General features: G+C 36.6%; 2 protein-coding genes across 2 annotated transcripts; both read right to left on the bottom strand.

Annotated features, from left to right (window-relative positions):
* Nucleotides 1–3,792: 3,792 nt before the first annotated feature.
* cplx4a (complexin 4a) lies at nt 3,793–8,762 on the bottom strand (the record flags this gene model as incomplete). Its single annotated transcript, XM_079257087.1, has 3 exons — nt 3,793–4,020; nt 6,556–6,643; nt 8,599–8,762. 3 exons carry the CDS (start codon nt 8,760–8,762, stop codon nt 3,793–3,795), a joined length of 480 nt encoding a protein of 159 aa, XP_079113213.1.
* Nucleotides 8,763–11,316: 2,554 nt separating this feature from the next.
* lman1 (lectin, mannose-binding, 1) lies at nt 11,317–23,813 on the bottom strand. The gene is made up of 13 exons (XM_079256130.1): nt 23,588–23,813; nt 22,553–22,707; nt 19,769–19,876; nt 19,430–19,491; nt 18,979–19,078; nt 18,737–18,860; nt 18,356–18,414; nt 18,058–18,190; nt 17,303–17,490; nt 17,008–17,084; nt 12,260–12,422; nt 11,874–11,998; nt 11,317–11,785 (listed from the first exon to the last, which is right to left on the bottom strand). The coding sequence occupies exons 1-13, from the start codon at nt 23,805–23,807 to the stop codon at nt 11,749–11,751; spliced, it is 1,551 nt and encodes a 516-aa protein (XP_079112256.1). The 5' UTR covers nt 23,808–23,813; the 3' UTR covers nt 11,317–11,748.
* Nucleotides 23,814–25,303: the final 1,490 nt, after the last annotated feature.

Raw genomic sequence — 25,303 nt, 5'->3', positions numbered from 1 at the left:
TAAATTAGAATTAGTTAATGACTTCAATAGCTTCCACCAAAGTTATTGCAAAATAAAGTAATAAAGATGATATTTTCGGGTGTGAAGTTTTAATTACTTACCCAATGATCCTTTAAGAACTGTAGCTCATTCCTTTGATTGAGTCCCTCAATTTTTTACCGGCTCAAAGGAATATACGGTTGTCTGAAGAGCAGCCTCATGATGTCCTGTTGCTTTGTTATTTCAATAAAGTGATTTAATTGATTTCTTAATTCTATATTCATTGGCGTGTGCCTAAAGCTGGAAGATGTGTTAATTATCCAAACACGTTCCTATATATAAGATAGGCCCCCTTTTTTATTATTAAGTTGGGGTTTTCTGGCACCCAAAACTTTGGTTCTATGTAAACAAAATGTCCTGTTGCTAAAAAAAAAAAAAAAAAAAAAAAAAAAAGAATGCACCTCCTCTCATCTCATTGTAGATGTGGCCTTAATTTGAACTTTCACAAAAGCTCTGTGCAGGTAAAGCCTTGCGGACGCCTTGTGCTTTTTGGGGACCCTTTTTGAAGGTAGATCAAAAAAAAGGAAAACATGTAATAATAATCCATCCAACATCCATTTTCAGATGCTTGGAGGCAAAAGTATCTGTGTCAGCTGCTATTAGGCAAGAGGCAAACTACACCCTGACCTGATCACCAGTCCATCACAGAGATAAACAACCTGTCGCACCTTAGTTCATTTCAGAATAATCAGTTAACCTAACATGCATGTTTAAGCACCTGGAGAGAGGACAAAGTGCCTGAAATGAGAATGCACGAGAGAACATGCAAACTCTACATCAGGGGTGCCCAAGTCCGGTCCTGGAGATCTACCATCCTGCTGTTTTTAAGTGCAACCCTTCTCCAACACACCTGAATCAAATAAGTGGCTCGATAGCAGACCTCTGCAGAGCTGGATGACATGCAGAAGAGGAATTCAGCTATTTGACTCAGCTGTGCTGGACAGGGGTTTTATCTAAAGGTTGCAGGATGGTGGATCTCGAGGACTGGACTTGGGCCCCCCTGCTCTACATAGAAAAGATCCAACTGAACCTTCCTGCTGTGAAGTGATGTACAAACTACCACACTCCTCATTCATTACTTTCAGATAAGATAAGATAAGATAAGACTTTATTTATCTCACAGTGGAGAAATTCACTGTGACATAGGCTCTCAGAAACAACAAGGAGGGTGCAAATAGTAATGAAGCCATTCCACTCGTTTAGTTTCAGATAAGTTTTCAGCATGTACTGATCAATGGGCTGCATGGTGTTGTGATGATTATCGCTGCCAACTTAATGCAAGAATTCTTGTTAAAATATCAGCTGTGTGAAGTTTAAATGTTCTCTCGCTGCCAGCTGAAGCACTCTCCAGGTACTCTTCCACCAAAACTAAAGAGTATATGTCACTAATTTTTTTTAAAAAAACAAAAACTTTTTCTGAAGAAATCTGGCTGAGATTTTTGTGTTTTTAGAAAATCTTGAAAAGAACAACTTGGGTCATTATTTTAGGAGGATGATGATATGTGCTTGTGTAATTGGTGATTCTAAATTGAAAATAAGTGGCCCATGATTGTTCATCTTTGCCATGCTTTAGTAAAGCAGCAGCCTGTTCAGGGTCTTACCTGCCTCACTTTTGGTGGTCGCTGGTGAGCCAGAATAGTAAGAAAATTGGTAATTTTTTGCTTTTTCTTAACTCTCCATGTATTATCCTGAAAACTTAAAGTGAAGGCAAGTCTGTTTGACACGTTTCATCCAAGAGGATTCTTCAGTCTTAAGTGATCAGTGGGGACAGTTTGTTTTATCATGTGAACCATTAAATGTATAATGTAAAATTTACTATTTCAAAGACTTTTTTTTATTGTATTTATGAATGATCTTAATTGTCAATCCTTCACTTTAGCACAGCCCTTTCAATAATTTATTGGAATATGTTGCATACTTTTATATATTCTCCATCTTAATCATTTCATGTCATTTGCAAACTTCATGGCTAAAGTAGTTTGCCTTTGACAAAGTATTTGTCCATCACTGGACTATGCTCAGGATGGGGGATTGGATCAACATTCAATTCAATCTGCTGGTTTTCCTTAAGTAGGCTATTTATTATAAATTGGCATAAATTGGTGTTTCTGTAAAGGTCCCTGAGATGACGTTGTTTTGAAGTGGTGCTATACAGATAAAACTGATTTTAACTGAGTTTTAGATAATTTCACTATTTCATTCCTTTCAGAAAATTGACTATTTTCTGAAATTTTTTCTTACTGTTTTTTTTTTATCCAGTTTTACTGCACTACCTTATTTTTGTCAACCTCTAATAAACATGAAAAAATCTTTTAAAAAGAAGAAGAATGAGATCTAATACTTCATGACTATTGGAAGAAAAAGAGACAGAGGGAGACACTGCGGACACAGACTGACAACCTTGGCTGTGCTGATCCTATTAGATGTAATCTCCAGACTTGACAAATCCGCAGCCGTTCAAACTTGGTCTCCTGTGAAACTTCGGGTCCTCAGGCTCCTCCACTCTGATTTTCATTCTACTTAAACTTTACCAACTGTTTGGATAATGCCCAATTAAATTAAGACTTATTCCCTTTTTCACTCTGTTATCCCTGATTTGTGTAAATAGGATTAATTTCAGCCATCTAATGCAAAACACTGCATGCCTGCACAGCTACATTCCAAAGAGACTGACGCGTTAAAAATAAATAAAGCAGTAAAAAGGCACCAAATATTTGAAATACAATTTTATATATTAAAAAATTCTATCTACATAAACATTACTTTGTTTACATTTTCTTTCTTGTATATGAAACCCAGATGTTTCATTAATAGTTTTAATCACTTACAGTTTAATTGGCTTACACAGAGATTAGTGAGAACATTTGTGTCAAAGCTGCACATGACAGACACATGAAGAAAATAACTTTTAATGAGGTCTTTTCAAGCCCCACAGCACAAATGACTCATCATTTGTATTCAATATACATCTTTATTTGAACAATACATTTGTGTTATCAGCCTGAACTTCCTCCATGTGTTTCAGGAATGCTTCTATACACTGCATTTTATTTGTGCAAATCTGCAAATGTCTCTGCAAATGTTTTTTTTTTTTTTTTTTTTACCACTGAGATGTATATGTCAAAACTTAAGAAGATCATCTGCTTTGTAGTAACATCGAAAGAGAGGGACTAAATATCATGATTAATTCAAACACCACATACAAAAAAATATCTAGAATAACAATGAGACCAAAAGGAAAGTTGAAATATTCAGATAGGATTGGTTTTCTATCAGCAAATTGTGGAATATTTTTATTTATTTGACAGAAAAACACACTTTTAGAGACTAAACTGTCTCGTTTTGTAACAAACAGAGAGAAAAAAGTGAACATTATATCACACAGTGTTTGGGGAGAGATGCATTGTCATTAAATGGGTAAATCGTTGCCCATTTAGTGAACTAGCAAAGTGTATCCTTCAGTGAATGCAAACTGTTTCACCCAACATAACACCCTGTTGGGGTGATGCTTTTTATTATATAAGGATGAAGCATTTATTGTAAAAGTGAATACTTAGTAGGCCTTTTTTCTGTGTGATTGAATCACAGCCTCTTTAAACACAGCTTGGTGTGTGGATTCCCCAAGTGGTGAAATTATAATCTTCATTATTATTATTATTATTATTATTCATTTTAATTCTTTTTTTGCCCCCATACTTTCTCTTCTCTCATCTTCCTCTCCTTTACTGATACACATTCACCCTCCTTGGGTATTCACATGACAGAGCACTTCTCCTCTGCTTTGCTCTTCAGCTCGGTGACTGTGGCCGAGGCCTTCTCCTTCAGCTGGTCCATGTCCATGTTCTGCAAGTTCTGAATCTGGCCCATGAGGGAGTCCTTGCCCTCCTCTTCGGTGGCATCCTCGTCCACCATCTTGAGCAGCTCCTCAGGCACGTCCACGTCGTCCCCAGCCATCTCAATCATGTTCTCATCCTGCTCGCTCTGCAGGAAAGAAAACACTGTGAGAACCCAGTAGCAGGGTGAACCAGTTTTTACTTTTAGCTGTTTATGTGGAATTCCACTGAATCCAGTAATGAAAAAAAATAATATTTTTCTAGTGTTTTCCAAACATATTTGTTCATATCAATATATTCAACATCTCAATGTGAAACTGTTCCTATTGGAATGGAAATCAGTTTTGTACTTTGTTTATAAAAATGATTAATTTGATAATTGACAATTCTGAAAACTGCAGTAATGTTGCATTTTGTTGCAACGCCTCTTTCACAAGTGTCATTATCATTATTATTATTATTATTATTATTATCATCACTGTCTCAAAGACTGAAGGTTTATGGACGTTTGTTATTCTGAAGAGTAAACAACCTTCCGGCTGACGTCCAGGCTGTTTACAGGATTAACGTGCATCCTGGTTGCCTTGTCTCCATAGCTGGATTCAATCTGACAAACACTGTATCAACTGACGATGGATTATTGAAGAACATTTTTATTTTTATTTATTTGTCTGGCTCCCTATTAGTTTACAGCCGATAGCTTCAGCTATTCTTCCTGGGGTCATTTTGTTAACTACAGATAAGATTTACAAGTATATATGTTCATATTCACATATTTATATACATATACTGTATACATACAAAAACATATCCACACATACATGCACATGCATCTTCATATATATAATGCATATTATTAACATGCGAAGAAAAAATAAAAGGGATAAATTTGCTGGTTGTATCGGAATTAATTACATATAATTACATTAATTACTCCCTTAATTGAACCCATTTATATCATTAAAATAAACTGAATTTGATTTTAAATGATGAGAAGACGGTAACACAAAGAAGGCCACAAACAAGTAAATTAAATCTGAGATCTGTTTTAATCCACATCTAAGTACCAACACTTTGGGATATACCTGTTGTCTATGTTTTTGTGAAGCCAATATGTTTTCCCTTTTTACTATGCATATACCAGTGCAAAGAAAGGTTTTTATTACTTTAGAGAAAGACTTTATGAAAACCCCTTTTTAAAAAACAAAACCTACAAATGCAGTATCTGGAAGAGTGGTTAGATCTGACTGTACTGTAACTACTTTAAACTTCAATCTGGGGGATTATCTCAGACCTAGTTTAGCCTTTCCTATCAGAGCCTCAACCATAGTCTAAAGATAACTTCTGTAGAGTTGCACGAGACCTTAATTCCATTAGATGAACAGAAACCTCCTGCTTCTACTCGTATCGCTCCATGAAATGCAGTTTCTTTTCTGATTCACACTGACATCAGCTATGTATGTTCTCATCTATTTAAGTCTCAGATTGAAGGACTCAGCCTTATGGGGTCATTTTTATAGCCTTTTCTGTAAAAAAAAAAAAAAAAAAATCCATAGAAAATGAAGGTTTCAGCTCTAACAAAGCCACATTTCTTTCATCCTCTGATGTACAATGTAAATATCATTGGGAGAAAATAATTAGGTTTTTATATATAACGTACAGCTCAGCATATTTTGAGTTGTCTGCTTAAAAAATAAAGGATCAGGGACAATAAAGGCATCTATCAAAAGAACTAAAAAAATCGACAATACTTATTAGAAAGCTATTGGAAATTCTTCCAGTAGCCAAGGTAATCTCTGGACTCAAATTATGAGCCTTTTCTTTTCTTTTTAGTTCATATATAGAAAATTCTAGAGGTCTTTATATATAAATGTCTTCAGTGAAATCTCTACATACCTTTTTGGCTCCTTCCATGACAGTTTATTTTCCTGTCAAAGTTCCTTTGAAATCTTGGACTTGTGTAGTTTAGACCCTCCAAAGCAAAAGCTGCTGTTTCCTGAATCCAGTTCACTCTGCCTGGTTGTACCTAATGAGCCGGGAACACCTGCTCACCTGGCATTTGGCTTTCTAAGTCTCAGGAGCAATACGGGACATAGAGGCTTGTAGACTTCAGCTGAATGACTTGCTCGCTAATCTTTGGCATGGCGGCCGCCTCCTGTTTTCCAACCTGCAGCTGTTAGATTAAGGTAACCTGCAGGGAAGCCCTTCTACCTGCCCACCTGTCAGATTCAGTTCAGAATCAGTCTTAAGCATAAGATTATTCTATACAATACAAATGATATTTCAAATGAAGGAACAATTAGTGAATTTGTAATAAACTAAAATATAGTTTTTCAATAAAATATATGTCCACAAGTTTAACTCTTCCAGTGACTTTCTCGCAATATCAGTGGAAGCTGGTGTATTATCTCATAAAGAATAAAAATATAGATAATCATTGTATAGTTGCTTTTCAATCAAAAGTTTTTTTTGTTTTTTTCTAAAGAAGAAAACCATTTGTATGTTCTTATGAGCAAGTGCAGAAACTGTCATCACTTTAATAGCTAAATATGGTGTGTAAATTGTGATTTATAAGTAACCATGTCAGCCATTGTGTATTTGTATGGGGTTCAATAATATATGGAATGACATGCTCTTATAAGTTCCCGCGCAGCTGTAGGGATAAAAGCTGTGAAGTGTTTACCTTTGGCAGTCGGTATTTATCTCTGAGGCACACTCTGAGTGTTGCCCTCTCTGCCTTTTTGTGTAAGAAATCTGCATCTCTTTCCATCCTGGAAAGACAGAAAAACAATATAATTAGTACTGTGGCCTTTACTAGTCCTCCCAAAAGCATCTCAGATCTGCTGCAATTAGAATATTGCTGACTTACATAAGTTTTCTTTCACTAGGTCCATATATGTAAATCTCATATTTCAAAAATATATGACATAAAATAGTTTCAGCACATTGGACATAGTTTCATACCAGTAATTTAGTATATTTTTGTTTAATATACCACTAATCCATCTTGTCGTGTCATTTCAAACTGCATTTTAGAGGTTCTAATAGTAACGTTAACAGGTCCTGCAATATTTCCATTAAACGCTGATATTTTAAGAAATCTATGTCTCAAAAATCCATTGTTTGGTCAAGTAGCCTTTAAATGTTTCATTTCATCTCCTCCAGATATCTGTCCACACACCAGGAGACTGTAGCTCATTAGAGGGATTGTCCTGCAACTGAAGATTACCAGTTCCACTCCCACTTTGGGACAAGTTCACCACAATGTTCTCCAATTTACACCTTATTTGTAAACTCATGGAATAAAAGCACTTGCTGAAATTATACATGCAAAGCTTCTGATGTATACAAAGGAAACGCAAAGAATACATTATGATCACACAGAAATGGTAAGTGACTACAAAAGAAAATGCATTTCATTATATTTAATTTCTAAATCCACATTTCCAAAGGTGATTTGCTGAAATAGATATGATCACTGTTTTTAGAGAGAGACGTGGTATGCATTTTCCTGCATTCAATACTGCCCTCGTGAACTTTCTCTCAGCCAATTAAAGATGGGATTATTGTCCCAGACTGAGTCAAGTAGATTTGAAATTAAGCCAAGACATCACAACAAAATTATAGTAAAACAACAACAACAACAACAACACAGTGCAGGTTTGAAACTATTTTTTTAAACTGTTTTTACAGATTTTTGCAAACGCTTCAGTCAGTTTTTCAAAGACATTTATCAAGTCCTATTCAACAACAATTCAGTTCATAAACTGGTTTATTTTAACTGAAATGTGAAAAAAAAACCACATTATTATTCTATGTCAACTAATGAAACAGTAACATTAAGTACAAAAACATGATCCTGGGAGGGGGGTGGGTGCGTGGTTCTTTAATCTGGTTATGTAATACATGCATGTATGAATCTACCGCTTTTCCACAGGATCTACTCTGGTTAAACAAAGTCAAATCTGTGTTTATCACTTGTTGAAAGCAAATATTAGTCCATCTGATGTTTGAATAGATGAATCACATTTAGAAAAAATGTAATTTTTAATCATTTAAAATGTAAATTTGAATGCAAATTTAATAATAATTTAAAAAAACTGTATTCCTGCAGATACATGAAAGAACTGATTTCAATAGATGTTTCTTTCAATAAAAGAAGAGTGCAAACTTTGTGTGTTTATGTTCAGGAAGTGAGGAGTTATAACTACACCTTCACATCATTTTCCTCCCTTAACTTGACATTTTAGGCTGTAAGTAAAACATTTATTTTAATTTTTCCATTTAGATTAGAGAATTTTACAAGATATCAGTAAATGTTCTTTGTGCAGACAGCGATTACAGATTATGGGAGATTATTGCTCCTGGTTGAGCACTATATTTAGCATCACCGGACTATTATGTGGAAAAATGTGGAAAAGAAAATATGCCTGATGGTTGTGTTGCTTCTGCTGTGACCTTCAGTAACATATGCATGTCTTTAAAAACCCACTTGATCCATTGCTACTTCATTAAAACAGGAAAAAAAGTAGACACAGAGGAAGTTGTGGTTATTTAAGTTTGGGTGTAAATAAAAAAAGTTAATGTAGATGTTGAGATTGCAAGAGAGAGGAAAGAATGGAGGTGATGAAACAACACATCAAGGTCAGATAGTACACTCTGCAGCCATACTGCTTTCCACAGGCCAACGGCATCAATATGGATGGGTGTTCATGTTCTTACTTACTTTTCCTCCACCAACTGTTTTTGGTACTCTTCATATTCCTCGCGTGTCATCCCTGCTGCTTTTGCTGGATCTGAGGGGGTGGCCTCCTCTTCTTTGTCACCTCCACCACCAAGACCCATTCCTGACAGGGGGTTCCCAATCATGCTCTTGATCAAGAAAGCCATCTCGAGCTTACGTGAGTGTTAACTCTGCGAGGACAAGATGCTTTTTGTGTGGATGAAAATGATACCGCTCCTCTTCGATTTGACTTCCTCTAGCTGTCAAATCCAGCGATAGCTCTCTAGCTAACCTGCTGCTTGTCTATAGTCAAGGACACACTGACAACAAGCAACAGACATACACACACAAACACACACACACGTTTTGCCTCAGGGCATAATCTGGATTTAATCCTCCCTGCTTCAGTATACTAAGAGGCAGATGGCCTGTTTTCTCTATTTTTAAATCACAAAGATCTTTAAGGTTATCTTTAGGTTGGATAATTTGACACTTTGGGGTGTTATTTGGTGACACTTGCTGAAAATTTAGGAGAAGAGTTTTTGGGGGTGGGCATCTTCACTTTTTATCAACACGTAGGCCGTGATGCTTCCGCCCACTGCTGCCTAATCATATTAGTGAAGTACAGGCCAGCCCATGTGCAGCTAACACTGCTGAGAGGAGAGAGAGGAGTGGGATTATTGTCCTGTTTATCCCCATGAGGCCACCCTTCATGCAGTGCTATTGTTCAGAGAGGGCATGATTGACCAATGATGCCTTTCATTTCATTTCCTCACAATCACAACATCATCTCATTACATTTGATAAGGAAGGAGTGCAATATTTTATTAAATACTCCAGCATTTTATTAATGCTCATCTACAACAAATATAGTCCTGAAACCTGTAAATAAGTATTTGTTTCAAACATTCAGCACCATCGCAGATCTCTATCGCTATCCCTTCAGGATGACTGCAGAGCTATTTGATTTTTTTTTTTCCCAATAAAAGATGGATTCAAACAGTAACATGTATTATTGTTACATAATACTAAGCCCAAAGCAAATGGTCTTGTCTTTGCATGATTTTACTAGTTGCTGTCAAGGAGAGATTTAAATTTATTGTTCTTCATATTACTTTCTAAACATTAAGATTTTTGTTCCATTAATGTTTAGTAGGTTCAGGAATTAAAATGTCACTTTTTTCTCTTTTATTTAACCGGATAAGTGATTAGCTTTGAATAAGTAGAAACTAGTTGGTTATTCTTACAACAACTGTGTTAAAACACATATTGTAAAAATGCACCATATAAAAGTCCTCTCCTGGCTTTTCAATGTCCCAACCTCTGTGCAAAAAATGAGAAAAAGCAATATACATATACACACACACACACACACATACAAAGCAAAATTAATAATATTGGGAGGAAAATTTACAGCTTCACAGTCTGAACACATTCTGATGTGGTTTTAATCCAGTATTTGAAGCCAGTGTCATTCACAGTGTTATTAAGTAAGGACCTTTTTCCCGAAATATCAATCTTAATAACCATCAGTTGGATTACCATGAAGTTTGTTTAAGATATTAATCCCCAAAGCCATATTCTTTCTTCTTAAATTTAAAAGCACGGGTTCATTATGGTGAGACAGTAACCAGCAGCACTACAACAGCAAAATAATACTACACAGTTCAGTTGTGGCGCTTTCCTCTTAAATCACAGTGTCATTTTTAACAATCCCCAGTAAAACTACAAATTTTCCAATATTATCTCAGAAAGGAGAAAGATGATGTCTGTCCCTCTAAATTAAAGTTTAGAGGTTTTTTTTTTTTTTTTTTCTCAGTCTCATCCTGCATCCAACCAAAGTCCTAATTTTAACTTGTTCAGTACTTTGGTTCTTAAAAACCAAGAACAATGAAATGATGACTTCATGGTGAACATATGTAACACTGCACATCTGCATATTGAAAGATGTATGACAGCATCAACTTTTAGTTTAAATCATCTCAGCAACTAATTTCAGAATTGGAAAGAAAGTCTGTGTTTTTACCAGATTTCTGAAAGATCCGTGTGACAAATATTCATTGGCTGTTTCCATAGGGTAACTTTAAAATCTATTATTCTACAGATTTAACACTTACTGTGTGTTAAAAATTTTGAGATGAAAAATTCTGTTGAAACATTTATTTATCCTGAGAACACAATCATGCTTTTAACCATTTATAAAATGTTTACATATTGCTTATAAACACAAGTAGCTATCCACATAGATTCTACACATTACTGTAAATCTTTACTGTAATTACTGTAACGTTTTCTCTGGGATGGATTATTACATGGACAAATACTGAACTTGATTTCACAGGGAGATGTCATTTATTCATTTTCTTAACCACTTAGTCCAATTAAGAGTACAGGAAGCAGGAGCCTATCCAAACACTCATTGGGCGAGAGGCAGGGTACACCCTGGACAGCTCGCCAGTCCATCACTGGGGACTTGTGTTATAGCTGGATTTTGACTTCTTTTTTTCCACTCATATCATGAATTAAAAATGACCATGATATGGGCAATAGCTGCGCCTATTCCAATGGAGAAATATAACCATTAGGCAGTAGCCTTCTTACAAATCAATGTACTCTTAAAAAAATAAAAGCTGATGCTGGTGATGAACTAGCATTAGTGTAAAAATAAAGAGACGTCACAGAGTCATTTGTGTCAACCATTTATGTAAATTGTTCAGGTAGAGCGCATGTCAGATTCTGACATGTGTGACTCAATCAGTCAAATATACTGAAGTTGATAGTTGATGTCTGGGCCATCAATATTTCTGCAGTATTTTATACAAAATTGCACATTTCAAAACACAGGTCTTTTGTTGGAGAAACAATGAAATTGTGGCAGATTTCAGCTTTTGAAAACAAGCTAAAGATCTGACCAACCAGTAAATACTGTAGGGAACATTTTACATCGTGTTGGAAATCCATAACAGTGATTCTTACACACATACTTTCCTGATCAAATTAAAAAAAAAAAATCTGCTGTTAATTAAAACAAACTTCCTCAACTAAACCAGCATTTTTCAAGTACAATAACTTACAATCGAAAAAGAATTGAACAACAAAAATTACAAAAACGGACATTCTCTCTTGAACACGCTTTTTGTTTTATAGATGTCATCAAAAGAACTTCTTTGCTGCTGCTTCTTGTTGACTTCTACAAAAAAAAGGGAGAGAAACAAACATGTCAGAAAAGGATTTAAATAGATAAGCATTAGTTAAGGACGTAGAAACTCTTGTCTTACTTGTACATGATGTAGCAGAAGAACAGCACTGACTGGATGACAACAAATATTGCAAAATGAACAGTGGATAAGCAGGAAGGCATCGGCGGCATCTCGGGGCACTTAACAACTTTCTCTGCAGGATTCTGAAAGACAAAATAAACAAATATTAATTACTTCTCAAAAGATGTCTACTTTAACAGTTTGTTCACATTAAAATAGTACTGTTTTTATTTAAGATTATTTCTATCAGAGCAAACAACATCTGGATGTTTGGGGGACAATCTGACAACTGGACATGTAAAGCAAACAATCACGCTGACTGCTTTAAGTCCGGAGACACAGCCACTCATATCTAAACCACATGATGAATGGCTCCAAATGAGACTTTACGAAACGATCTTCACCTGAACATTTCGCTGGACAAGGTGCTCCATGTCTCTTTTCACTGTGTGCAGATGTTCCTTGATGTCGTTGAAGTGCTGAATAGTCTCATACGTCCCCATACCAGCTGTATTACCTTGATGCTGCGCAGAGCCAATCTGTTTCAGTGACTCATAGAAGGAGTTTCTGCAAACAAGGAGGACACACAATTACTGAGACACTGTTACAAATGTTATAAACCAGAGCTCCTCCTGAAGCAGTGTTATAAATCACTGCTAAGTGAAACCATGCTGGTCGACTTGGTGCATAGTAAATATGCTGCATGGTGTTGTTTTACTATCAGTAATGGAAATTGTCCGTCATTAATCTTTTAATCCCTATTCACTGGAAGATACATCATCGTTAAGTTTAAAAAAAAAAAAAAAAAAAAGGTAAATTACCGTCTGACAAAAGAGGTCATGTTTGCTAAATTAATCCCTTATAAAAGCATCTTCTTACAACAGATTACAAGCACACTAGGTTAAGAAACGGAGCAGAAACTGTCTGGATGATCTCATACTTATGCGATACAACCTATGATACTACGGGCTAAATTAAAATGTTGATTAGTAAATAAGAGCTGAAAACACAGTTGTGCTTCCTATAAATGTACAATACTGTTAAATGTACTTAAAGTTAAGATATTTTATATCATCCTAACTGGAGAAAAACCGTGTTGAGTTAATTATAAATCTAATAATCTACAGTGAAAATCTTTTCATCCGTTTCTGAGGTTGACAATGTGGTTAAAACACATTTTACTGCATTTTCATGCTGAGTCAGTGAAGTGAGCATAAAGAAAAATATGTTTGAACGAACACGATCTGCACATGCTTTGCATTTGCTTTAACGGCTTGAAGTATAATTTCTTTTTTTATTTTATGCCGCTGGCTTTTCATGGGGAATACTGGTCTGTATCTCACAGTTGTCTAGGCTTCTGGGAATAGACATTTCTGTACAAGGTATGTTGAAGAGTCTTAGAAACTGCACTTATTATGAGGACAAGAAGCTGCACAGAATGAAATAAATAAATCTTGTTAAATATTATAAATAAACCTGTTAACCAGTAAAGACCTCTAGAAACTGCGCTTCATCAAGAATCAGACGAAGACTCGCGTGTCCAGTCCACTGGATCATCTGTCCCAAAGATTTGTGTCACAGGGCCACAACCGTGTTGCTAATGAAATCTCTATAAATAAATTCCCTAAAAAGAAATGAAAGTAAACGATTCTCAACAGCTGCAGCCGGCGTCACTCAACCAGTGATTGAACTTAAATCTGCACTTTCACTTACAATTTTCCATCATACATGAAATTTAAATACATTGTAAAGCATCTCAAAAAGAAAATAAAGACGTCTAAGCCCAGATCACATTTCTCAACAAAATGTAATTTCTTAAAGTTGATTACTTGCAGGGAGGAACCAATAAGTTTCCCTTATCATCTTAAACACATCTAAGGCGATTAGGAATGAAAAAGTGAATTGACAAGTGAACAGAGGGACAGCTATGCAAGCAGGAAGGCCCTGGGGAGGATTGTCATGAGAAATCAATTGGAGAGAAACCATGTTTTGCTTGTGTATGACAGATGTATTTAAAGACTACTAATCTGATAAGGACAAAATGGTGCTAAGATGTGGCCTTTTCTTGCTTCGCCACATGGCCAAGGTCTGAGACAGGGATGACATATAAACAAAATCTAATTTGTTTCATGGTGAGAGAGAAAAAAAAAAATCTCCCTTGAGAAAGTAAGTGAGCATTTATTAAAGCCTATATCTAATCTCCATCTCCTACGAGTGACCCATTTATGAGCAGAAAGCCCTCTTTGTATGTTTAGAGTCTAAGATGAAGTCCTATCATAAACTCTGTTTAAAAGACGGGTCAGGATAAACAGAAGACTTAATCTACCAAGGAATACAGATCAGTCAATCACATTAGCACATTAGGGGGCAGCGGCAGCCTTTTGCAAGTGTCTGAACTGATTTACTGTGCCAATCAGCTTACTCTTGTGTCCCATCTTATCTTAAAATTGCCTCTCTGCTAATATGCTTTGTTAAAATTGAATCCTTAAAGACGCTCCATCTTTGCATGCTGGCTGCATACGATCAATCACAGCATTTAGTCTTCAGTTCTTTCATAAGTAAAATGAGTACAGGTCAAGGACTCGGGAGTTACGGGTCAGCAGTGTGATAAAGAAAATCATAAACGTCATTTGAGAATGGATGTCTTGTTGGATTTAGGGCATACAAACAGCTTGGTTCTTTTATGCTACATGAGACTTAGAGATTAATGTTATATAAAATCAAGTCTTTAATATCTTGTCATTTTGATTAATTCTTGATGCAGATGGTGTGTTAAAAATTAACACCCATAAGTTGTCATTAATGGCTAAACTAACAGAAACCTCTTAAACAGTTCATTCGGCCTAATGGTCATATTATTATTTATTAATTTATCCGTCTTAAGACTAGATGTTTATTAAATAACTTCATCAACCTAAGACTAATTTCAAAGACTAGCCAAGCTAAAGGTTAACAAGCTTTTACAGTTAGTAAATGGGTCCCAAGACTAGTTAGATGATCCATAAATTCATTATTTGAATTATTTGCAAGGCTGAGGAAAATCCAGACGCTAATCTGATTTCTGATTTTGAAGATTTCTTCCTTTAAATCTGTTGCGTGCACTGTGACTAAGTCCTAAAGCAAGTAACACAAAAGCACAAATGTCACTGCCAATATACAAGCTCTAAACCGCCAAAATTACTTTATATTCACTCAATCAGGCTTACTTACTGTAAGTACTCAAATCAACCAGTCATTTGAGACTTTGCCTCAGAAGGCACACATGATAAAAAAATCTTTTAAGCTGTATTATCTTTGCATCAAATATCTGTTCATTCTCTCATTTGAGAATGAATAAAGAAACTACTTTAAAGTTAAAGAAGAAGATTACAGCTTAATATTACTATACCTTTCATACGATAATATCTACAGCAACGACACAAATTCTAGTTCACAGTGACGACGTTTTGTTGCGTTTTTGATGTGCCGACACTCATTTGTTTGATTACTTCCAGAGCTGTATCTGACGGCAATCAAAGGAAACAAGTCTTGCCAAGTTTTTGTGGTCAGTAAGCACTTTGATTTCTGAGCCACTGAAATTCTGCTCCCTGGTCTTCCTCTCAGCTGATGCCGCAAACTGCTCATAAGCAGCCTCGTTACCACTTAACAGCCATGAGATTATTGGATTAACCATTTATGGGCAAATGCAAGCAAGTTTGATCAGTAAGTGTTTTCCAAATGCACTTTGAGAATGTGAAGAAATGTGTCCCATCATTTAATAAGTCTGCCTTGTGTGTGTCAGTTCATTCATTCAGATGTATTTATCATGGATTCTACACAACACTTCATCAATCTTCCAGTCTTCATCACCTGATGTCGACAGAACAAAAAAAAAAAATTAACCCCACACGGTCATCTCTCCCATGTATTGATTTCTTTCCTTTGAGGGAATATACTCCTGTAAAGATTTCAGCAGATTTTGGGGCAATCAGGAAGCAAAAATAAGAAAGTTTAAACTATTTTTTTCAGTGCACCGTCACTGGGAACATGAGTTCTTCTGCTAAATAGAAAAAAGAAGAGGAGCTTGAAGTGCCATCAGCGACACTGGGAGAGATACTGGGAATGATGTGCAATGCTTTTCCACCAAATTAAATTAGCAGGAAACATGCCACACTCCTAGACTCTTAGGCCATACAGACTAAGACGGTCGGCAAAGTGGTGAAAGTAAAGTAGGAGGAATTGCAAGGATGGAGTAATGTTACTAAGAAGCAGCTTTTAACTTTCATTTTTGCTTGGCTTCGAGTTTCTCTGCATCTTTCTATTGAGACTCTTCACTTGTGTCACCTTCCAGCACTCCACATGAACTGATCAGCTCATTCTGCCAAAGAAAAACTCAATGCTTTATTATATTCAAAGTAATCTGTGGAGATTTCAAACAAACCAGGCTTCCTGGTATCCTTCAACTTCCTGTCAGTTTGTCATTTTCAGTAATTTGTGATGCAACAACTTCCCTTCAAGGATTAACAACTCATCATTTAATTCGTCTTAATTTAGTTCATTTCAATTTAATGAAGCATCATTTACTTCCTGAGACAGATTTTCAGCATGAAGGCACATGCAGGGCCACAAGTTAGTCTGCTAAATATCTAGACACCTCGCCAGATGTTGCTGCTTTTTGATTTTTAACCTTTTCACTTTTTCACATTCTGCAGAGGATCCTGGTTAATCTGACATAATTAACATTTAATCAAGCAAATGGAAATTTCCTAAAATGTAATTAATCTTTTCCACTTTACCATGTTCACACTGCAAACACACACACATCAACGCAGTGAACTGATGTAACAGTAAAACTAAGTCAGTGTGATGATTGTTCCATAAAGCAGGGGGTTTTAGCTGTTGTTTGCTTGTGCTTGAGAGAGAGTGTGAGTGGGAAGTCATTAGGCAGTGGACTGACTTTAGAGAAAGCTGTCGCAGCAGCTGGATTATCATGCTGACCAGCACCTGCGATGTTACAGCCATGACATCCTGAGATTAAATATGGTTTAAGAGATTATTCTGGCAGGATTTCCCTTGTTTTTCTCAGATATCAGGGATGTCTCTTTATGTTTGTTGCAAAAACAGCTAGTTTTAAGAATATGCAGACACACACAACACCACAATTGTTGCTTACCTAAGGTCATTCAGATTTCGAAGAACTTCTTGTTGTGTGGCTACGACAGAACCCAGCTGCTGACCGGCTAAATCCACCTAGGAGAGAAATATGGTTTAATAACCTCAGCCTTAAAATCTCCAGCATAAACTTTGATAAAGAAGTCATTAAGATAGTTTTTTATGACTGTTTTGGTAATCTGCAGGAGTAGGAAGAAAACTCATCAATGCCTGCTTTATTTAAAGCCAGAGCATGGATTTCTTTATAACCCAACGGCATTTTGTACGAGTCGATGTCTTGGTGACATTTAGCTCACCTGTCCTGATCCAGCATTTGCTCCTTTCTTGGCAACCTCATCTGTGAGAACGGAGACATATCGCCGCTGCTCATCCAGGATCATGGCGAGCTGTCGGTGAAGCTGTTTTATCTCCATGTGAATCCGGTTCTGACCTTCAAACACCTGACGGATCTCCCGGTCATTCACACTTTCATACAAGTCATCAACTGAGATGGAGGCAAAATTTCCAGGGGGAAGAAAAAAAAAAAAGTAAACAATTTGTATGTACCACGATATATATATATATATATATATATATATATATATATACACATATATATTTATATTTAATTCTGATTTTGTTTGGGTGCCGATTCGATTTAAATTGTGATTCTGACAATTCTTCGATATTTATGATTTTTGTAGATTAAAAACAAAAAAAATGCACAAAACTTTTTTTTGCTGGTCATTTTTCTTCATTTCATTTTGGAAAAAACAACACAGTAGCTAGACCATCATTCCGCTATAATGCCCAAGAAATACGTAAAAAGATCAATTAAAAACAATAAAAATTACAAAAATTTTATAGTGAATTCTTCTTATTTATTTTTAAAAATTATTTTTTTTAACAAAAAAATCTATTTTAAAATTCTGGAGCAAATAATTCCAATATTAGATTTTTCTATTTGATTTCCCCACCCCTAATATGAATAAAACAATGCTACTTTGATCTAATTTATTTAAGGTATAATTTTCCAAAAGCTTTGGATGATTAGATGAGACAGAAAACTAACTTGGCTCTCCTTGGACATTTGGGTGCTCCTTCTGAAACTCCTCTTTCTTTTTATCAAGCTCTTGCTGGAAGTTCTGAAATTCCTCCTGGTACTTGTCCTTCTCCTCTTTAGGAATCTCAGATTCAACTGGGGGCTTCAATAGGAATGACACACAGACACACACAAAAAGCTGAAGTGAGCTCCACAGAGGCTGTGAGGTTTGTAGCGCTCACACAAACATAAATCTAGAGACAAATAAGGATGTAAATGACACACACTGGGGCTGTCAGTATAAAAAACACAACAGAATGGTAATTACCGGCTGCTGGCCTGGCTCTGTGAGTCTGAATAACAAGAAGGACAGAACATCGTGGTCATCTGATGGAGGCAACAAATTGTCAATTAGAAATCACAGACAAGAGAAAAAACACAGAAACATCTAATTTACGCTAAAACATTACCAAGTGTAATGCCTTTGTAAATACAGAGTATTAATCTGATGAAGGGTTAGGATTATGAAAACATCATGTATTAGTGGAGTGTATTCCTGACATCAGACTAGAGAAAGACTACTTTTTGTTGAAAGGTCAGTCAGTTCATCTTCTTTAGCTTATTTTAGTTAACTAATTTTGCCTGTCAGATCATTTTAATAAATTAAAAAAAGACTACATTGATTTAAAAGCAGGGAATAGCTCTATACCTGCTAAACCACCAGTAGCAGCTGAAATGCCAAAGAAGCCCTCGGCAGGAATGACCATGTTATCCACCTTTGTACAGAACTCGTAGTCTTCTTTGTCTGGAGTAAAACCATTGTTGATCATCACCTGAAGAGGAGAATAAAAATATTCACTAAACATTGTGTACCACACCATAAGATTAAGTCTTATACATGTCTAATATGTACAGATTTGATGCATAAAGGGTTAGCATGTTTTCTCCTACCGTCAATGTCTTTTTGTAGTATGTTATTTTGGCTTTGATGGGATAAGGTTTGTTGCGAAAGTCTCGTAAACATGTACCCAGGGCTTGAGTGGAGCCATCGCTGGATGAAAACAAAGTTTTAAGAGGAGAAATATGACCACTACACAACAATGCTCCACATAAACGTCATTCAAAAGAAGGAAAAGTGAAAAACAAAGTTTATAAGATAAGTGAACAACGTAATTGTTTCAGTAAACCCTTATAGTGGAAATATAAACACGATAAACTCTAAGACTAACCTGAATGGCATGGAAAAAGTGATTTAAAGCTTTCACTCGCACGGGGAGATTAGGAAAGATAAAGGATTATTTACTTTCCAAGCAAATATAATCATATTTTCTAATCTTCTTTAGGTTGAGGAAATATAAGTTGCCGATGACAACAGAGAAAAGCAAAAGAAGTGTTTACTTACTTTTGGTGGTCATAAACAAGTTTACCATTGTTCCCCACAACAATTATAGCTGGGTTATTTTTCTGGAAGGACAATGTGAGAACAAAGCAAACACTTTAATCCTTTTGTCATCAGAAGACATGGAGTGGCTTTGCTTTTAAGATGATCTCATTTCAAACATTAATCCAATACCTGTGCACAAATAAATACAGATATAGCTGTCAAATAAAAACATGAAAGATCACAAATGTTTTGGCAAAACAGTGATGAGCCGTTATATATTCAACATGCTTCCAATTTGAGACCAAGAACCGTTTATTCAGTGTAAAGAGTCATGAGAGATGTGAAGCTGACACAAACCTTTCCATCATTGTCAAAAGAGTCAAAGAAGATCCCCACTCCATTCCACTGATCCGCAGCACCATACACCGGACCGTCAAGGCCCTGCGCACTGGTGAACCACACCGCCTGTTCAGGAAAAAAAAAAAAAACGAAAAGAGTTGAAAAAAACAAGGTTCATGTGTCATGCTTTACTGAAAATTTTTATGATGGCGATTATTTGACACTGAAGCAGGAGAGAAGAGGTCTTAGCAAACACAGTAACAAAAGAAAGTTTCATCCATTGTACAACAGTCATATGAATATGGATTCCAAGTCTCAGGTATGTTTTTGGCAAAGAGGTTCATATAGTCTGGACATAGTTTATTTCATTCAGTGATGAAACATTCGCCACTGCTGCGGTAATGGTGGTGGATACAGGTATACCAGCTGGTTACTCCTCTTCCTCTTTAACTTAAACACAACTGGTTAAAGAACACTTACTTGGCACTGGGATACACTCTGGAGGTAAAGCTGGAAAAGGAACACTAAGGGCAGGATTTACTCTAGCCAGAGCAGCTGAACCAGTAAGAAAAGCAAGTGTGACCCAGAAAGAGAGCAGAGATGCAGGAATCCAACTGCTGGCTGATGCAGCAACAGGAAATCAGCTATTTTTGTTGCCACATCTTTACAGAAACCTAACTCCATAACAAAACCTGTTGGGCAAACTGTGGTTTGCACCAACAGGGCACAGAACTCAGGAAGGTCACATTGTTAGCACTTAATGCTCCGTTTAGGATTGTTATATTAAAATTTCAAAGTTGTCCAATAATATTTGCGTTATTACAGACTGCAGCTAAATGTGAGGTTTGGTGGATGATGCTCTTTTGCATATGTGTGTATGTGTGTGTGTGTACTAGAATATCAGCCTGATTTTTTACCTTTAATATCACCATTGTGTTTGATGCTGCTGATTATATAAATCCAGATGAAAATTCAAAACAAGACTTTGATTTTACTTCCTCCCAGCATGTTCTCATCCCATGGTTCCTTCTGAATAATATTTCCAAGAGCTTCTCACAGAAACTTCTCATAACTTACTCAAAGCTGATCTAAAACATAAAAGCTGTTTAAATGGTTTCGTCTTTGCTACATGACTGATTCTACATTCAAGTGAGGCTGTTTTCTCCCACAGCTGGGACAGAGGAGCAACATCTGTAATAATTTCACTGTTCCAAGTTTATTTTGTGTCGTGGTTAACAATTAAATATCAAACACACATAGTTCTGTAATACAAACAAAAAAAACACGTATTGTTTCATGATTTTATCTTTTTTTTTTTTCCCCCCAAAATCAGACAAGGTTAATTTGTGGCATCTTCACACAGCCTCTACCTGTTTTATGATCTAGGGGAGTTTTCTGCTCTTGTTTAGAGGAAGGTGAGGTCTTGACAGCCAAATGAAGTGCCTGCAGGACTTAACTTGCTGCTTTTGGAAATTCCTGATTACTCTTTTATACAAATCATTGTTGATGTAAAACAAAAGAAAAAATAAAGTCACGTGCTTTATGTATTGCCTCGGATATTTTGGCTGAACTTCTACACTGAAAATGTCCCAATACAACCATTATGTTCTTGTTTGAATTCTCAGAGCAGGCAGTCTACAAACATCCACTGAGCTGCAGTTTGCACTGCTTTACTCTTTCAGAAGAGGAGATGACCAGTCTAATGTTACACTTTCTAGTGAGACATCCACTGAACATCCAATAGTGGGATGTGGCGCAACCCCTGCATCCCAATACACCCGATGGACTCTGCTGTAAGTATGTTGCTAGCCTGGCAAGCCAGACTCTCTCGCTGTGCCAGCTTAGAGTCTGGAGATTCACTCGCATTAATGGATTTCTAGGGCGGGACAAACAAGTGTGGAGTGAACCAATCAGTACCAGTCAGTAAAGCGGCAGCCTACAATGTCTGGAAGTGTTCAGTAGAGAAAAAGCCACAGAAGAGAATAAACATAACGTGCAGTACAGAAGACAAAAATGACCTATGTCATTTTTGCTGTAAAAACCTGAGGCTACATGGTGTTATTGGTGTTTCTTTTTGAACCTAAATGCAGAAATAGTAGAAAAAATGAACTCCCGCTACATCCCTGCGCCACCTTGAATGTTTTGAAGAATATGTGGCGACACAAGGCAAGAGTCTCCTCAGATCAACCAATCAGAGTGGCCGGTTTGTTTCAGACCGATGCAAATCTCCATGAAGGGAAGGGACTCCAGACTGAGTAGCTCTATACTGAATATATAGAGCACTCCAGTCTGGCATTCCAGGCTAGTATGTTGCTAAATATTAGACTCAAATTAGGAATATTAGAATTTCTATCAGACTCAAAATGAATCTAGTCTACAAAGGGAACAAGAGCGCAGTATGCAGTCTGTTCACAGACACTGCAAACTATACAAAGGTGTTTCCATCTTTGGGGGTGGCTTGTTACACTTCTATGTTGCCTCACTGATTTCCACAAAAAGTAGAACAAAGTAGTTTGCTTACATGACAAACTTTAATACTAATAAAAGTGTTTTCTCCACGTGTAAACTTTAACTAACTGATGAGGCAGAGGAAGCCAAACTTGTTGACCCAACCCAATCTATTGACCAAATAATATTTAAAGTCCACACAGAAATGTCTCAGCTGATCAGTTGGTTTGAACCCAGAAAGTCTTGCAGTGAGACATCAGCGTAACACCCTGGAAAAAATTCCCTCCATAATATTTCCCAAAAAGGGACAGTGGTTTCATAATTAACAAACAGCAATGTTTTAGTACTTCTTACCAAACCGTCTGCTCCCATTCGGCCTCTTCCAGAAACTCTGAAGGTCACCTCCGCCTCCCAGTGTTCAAAGGTGACTTTGTTTTTTGTCCACACAGAACCCCTCTGACTTCTGAGGGATGGCGTAATGCGAACCTGGTCTGCACTTGGAATAGCATCTGGAATGGAGAGAGAGGAAAAAATGTTTTAACAAGATTGTGAGACAGTTTCTGCAGGGCTCATTCTCTTATTTATATTTTAATCCACTAGATAAGCGTTGCTATGACACAATGACCAATCTAAATGAAGGCAATTAGTGCTTAAAAGGAGCTCAGTGTCAGATTAAGGTAATCAAACAGGAAGGGTTTCATTTTCTCCCATTAAAAATACAGAAATAGCAAAATATAAAGTAGTTCTTGTAATTGCGCATGGAGATCATTTTTTAATGTTGAGTTTTGAATGTTTCAAGTGTACAATCACATCTTATTTACTGGTATAAAACTTTTCTAAACTGAACTGTACGACTAAAGAAAAGAAAAACACCCAGTAATGTCATTTTTACCTCTTGAAGGTAAACAGTAACTCGGGGAATTTATCTGTAGACCGATAATAATTGAGTCAGTATCTTGTTTAGCATTTATCAATGCTGATTCATAGTGATGGCAGTGCAATCTCATGCTGCTATCATCGACTGCTCGTGTCAGCAGCTGGACTGTGATGCAAGCAGCCAAAGGCCTGTTTTTTTTTTTTGTTTTGTTTTTTTTTGCAAAAATGCTGTTCATTACTGCAGCTGCAAGTGTTTTCACAAACCCTGGTATTAGTCTGTGTATTTAACTCTTATTTTAGACACTTGTTTGCATGTCACTGGGACTGAAATGAAGACTGGACAAATTTAGGAAATAACAGAGACCGGTGTCGCTTTTAAATAAACCCGATCGGAAACTGGTTCAAGCTGCAAACATGACCGACTTAAGATGTTGAGCCATCTGCAACCCCAAATATAACATCTTTTTACATAACCAATGGCTCTGTGATGTTGACAGCTGGACGCAAACTTACTTCCAGTGTGGATCCAAAACGGGACAGTGCCGTCGCTCTGAGACAGGTGCGGCCCTTTGAAGCTGAATTTGTACTCGAACCGGCGGTGAGGGGATTCTTCTGTGGTTGAGGCACCTGTGGTGTCGTCGGCGATGCTGCGGGGAAATATTAACGCTGTGAGAAAACTTAATATCAACACTCGAGCGTTGACAACCGGGCGCCGTGCTATGGACACCGCCATGTTTCTGTATCACTGCTGACGTAGCGCTCAGTCCACGAGCATGACGGGAAGCCTGTAGGGCCAACAGGGCGTTTTCTCATTGGACAGTCACCGGGTGTCAGCTTTTCCTCCCGCCCCCTTCTCGCGCTCTCTGTACAGCTGATTTTGAACAGGGCCACGAAGACAAGCTGGCATGTGTTAGAGCTCCGTACTAAACACTTGTGGAAAGCAAATGAATAATATGTTCAATAATACCATGATATTCAAAGGTTATATTATGTAATATATCCAAAGTTATCGGTTTAATGTGGGGGCTGGTACAAACAGTTTTAAGATGTGTATAAATAAACATTAAAACCGATCTTAGACAAGACAACCAGTTAACGTGAGATTTGATGCGACATTGCTGGTATAAAAAAAACTCATGTTGCAGCAGAGGGCTGCGGATTAATGCAACAGGTCAGCATCCTCTCTAGGTATTCAGAGAGCACTTGCTTCTTTAGTCTTTAGAGACTATTAAGAGTATTAACATTAAGTATTAATTAAGTAGAATTATTAAGACACACGATATGAGTTACATATGTGAGACCATTGTTAATAGTTATGACATAGAGGTTTTGAAGCAGCACACTTTGTTGCTGCAGCCCAACAAGAGCAGTCATCTACAAGCTGGAAGTGCTTTGAGTGGTAATCAAGATGGAAACACGTAAATGTAATCCATTCTGCATATGAAGAGCATGGCTCATTAATAGTAAAAGTATAACCTTAGATTCAAGATTGTTTCCCACCATGTCAGTTTTACCCACCGCTGGAATTAATTATGTATAAGGAATTGTATGTTTAAAAACTTCACAATGACAGCCTGTCAAGGACTTCAGAATGACACTTAACCCCAAAAAGATGGACTGTTGTTAGTACTTTAATAACTGTACGTTTGCAACATTAAGAAGTGTGGCATCGTGTAGTTGTCCTTGACAGTGTGCTGACCCTTAGAAGAGACTTTGTAAAAAAAATGCCAGCGAAGCGACAAACAAAAAACTGAGCATGTTTCAGATACAATTGTGACAGATCTAAGTATGCAGTGGGATGCTGTCAAAGACATTAATTTTACACATTATATTCATTCTTTGAGATTGGAGACTATCTTAGAATGACTGGATAATAACAGAGTAAACTAGCATATCTTTAGCATTTCTAATGTTTTTCTTAAAAGTGGTGAAACATTTAAAGCCATTCCCCTTAACCCTTTTGGTTCCTGGTCTACCATTTGGTAAAGGTAAATGTGCAGTCACAATGAAAAATTTCTTTAAAAAAATAAATTAAAAAAAGAAAGAAAAAAAAGTGGAAATAAATCCGTCTGAGCAATCTTTATCAATTTGTTTGGGTAATTACAACTATTGTTTAAAATTTTGACTATTTCACAGTCATTCTGCTATTATTAAAATGAAAGCTCAACCATTTGCTTAAAACTATTTATTATGATTATTTTGTCCAAAACAAACATGAAGAGAGAAAAG

Source organism: Telmatherina bonti, assembly GCF_933228915.1.
Source record: "Telmatherina bonti genome assembly, chromosome: 17".
Lineage (NCBI taxonomy): Eukaryota > Metazoa > Chordata > Actinopteri > Atheriniformes > Telmatherinidae > Telmatherina > Telmatherina bonti.
This window is presented reverse-complemented; position numbering and strand designations above follow the sequence as displayed.

What these genes read in the sequence shown, in the direction of transcription:
- lman1 (XM_079256130.1), bottom strand. Translation starts at nt 23,807, where the DNA reads ATGGCGGTGTCCATAGCACGGCGCCCGGTTGTCAACGCTCGAGTGTTG. An exon ending in CAGAGCCAGGCCAGCAGCCG is followed by an intron (nt 18,191 to 18,355) that starts GTAATTACCATT and finishes TTCCTATTGAAG; the next exon opens with CCCCCAGTTGAATCTGAGAT. An exon ending in AAATGTCCAAGGAGAGCCAA is followed by an intron (nt 17,491 to 18,057) that starts GTTAGTTTTCTG and finishes CCTCCATCTCAG; the next exon opens with TTGATGACTTGTATGAAAGT.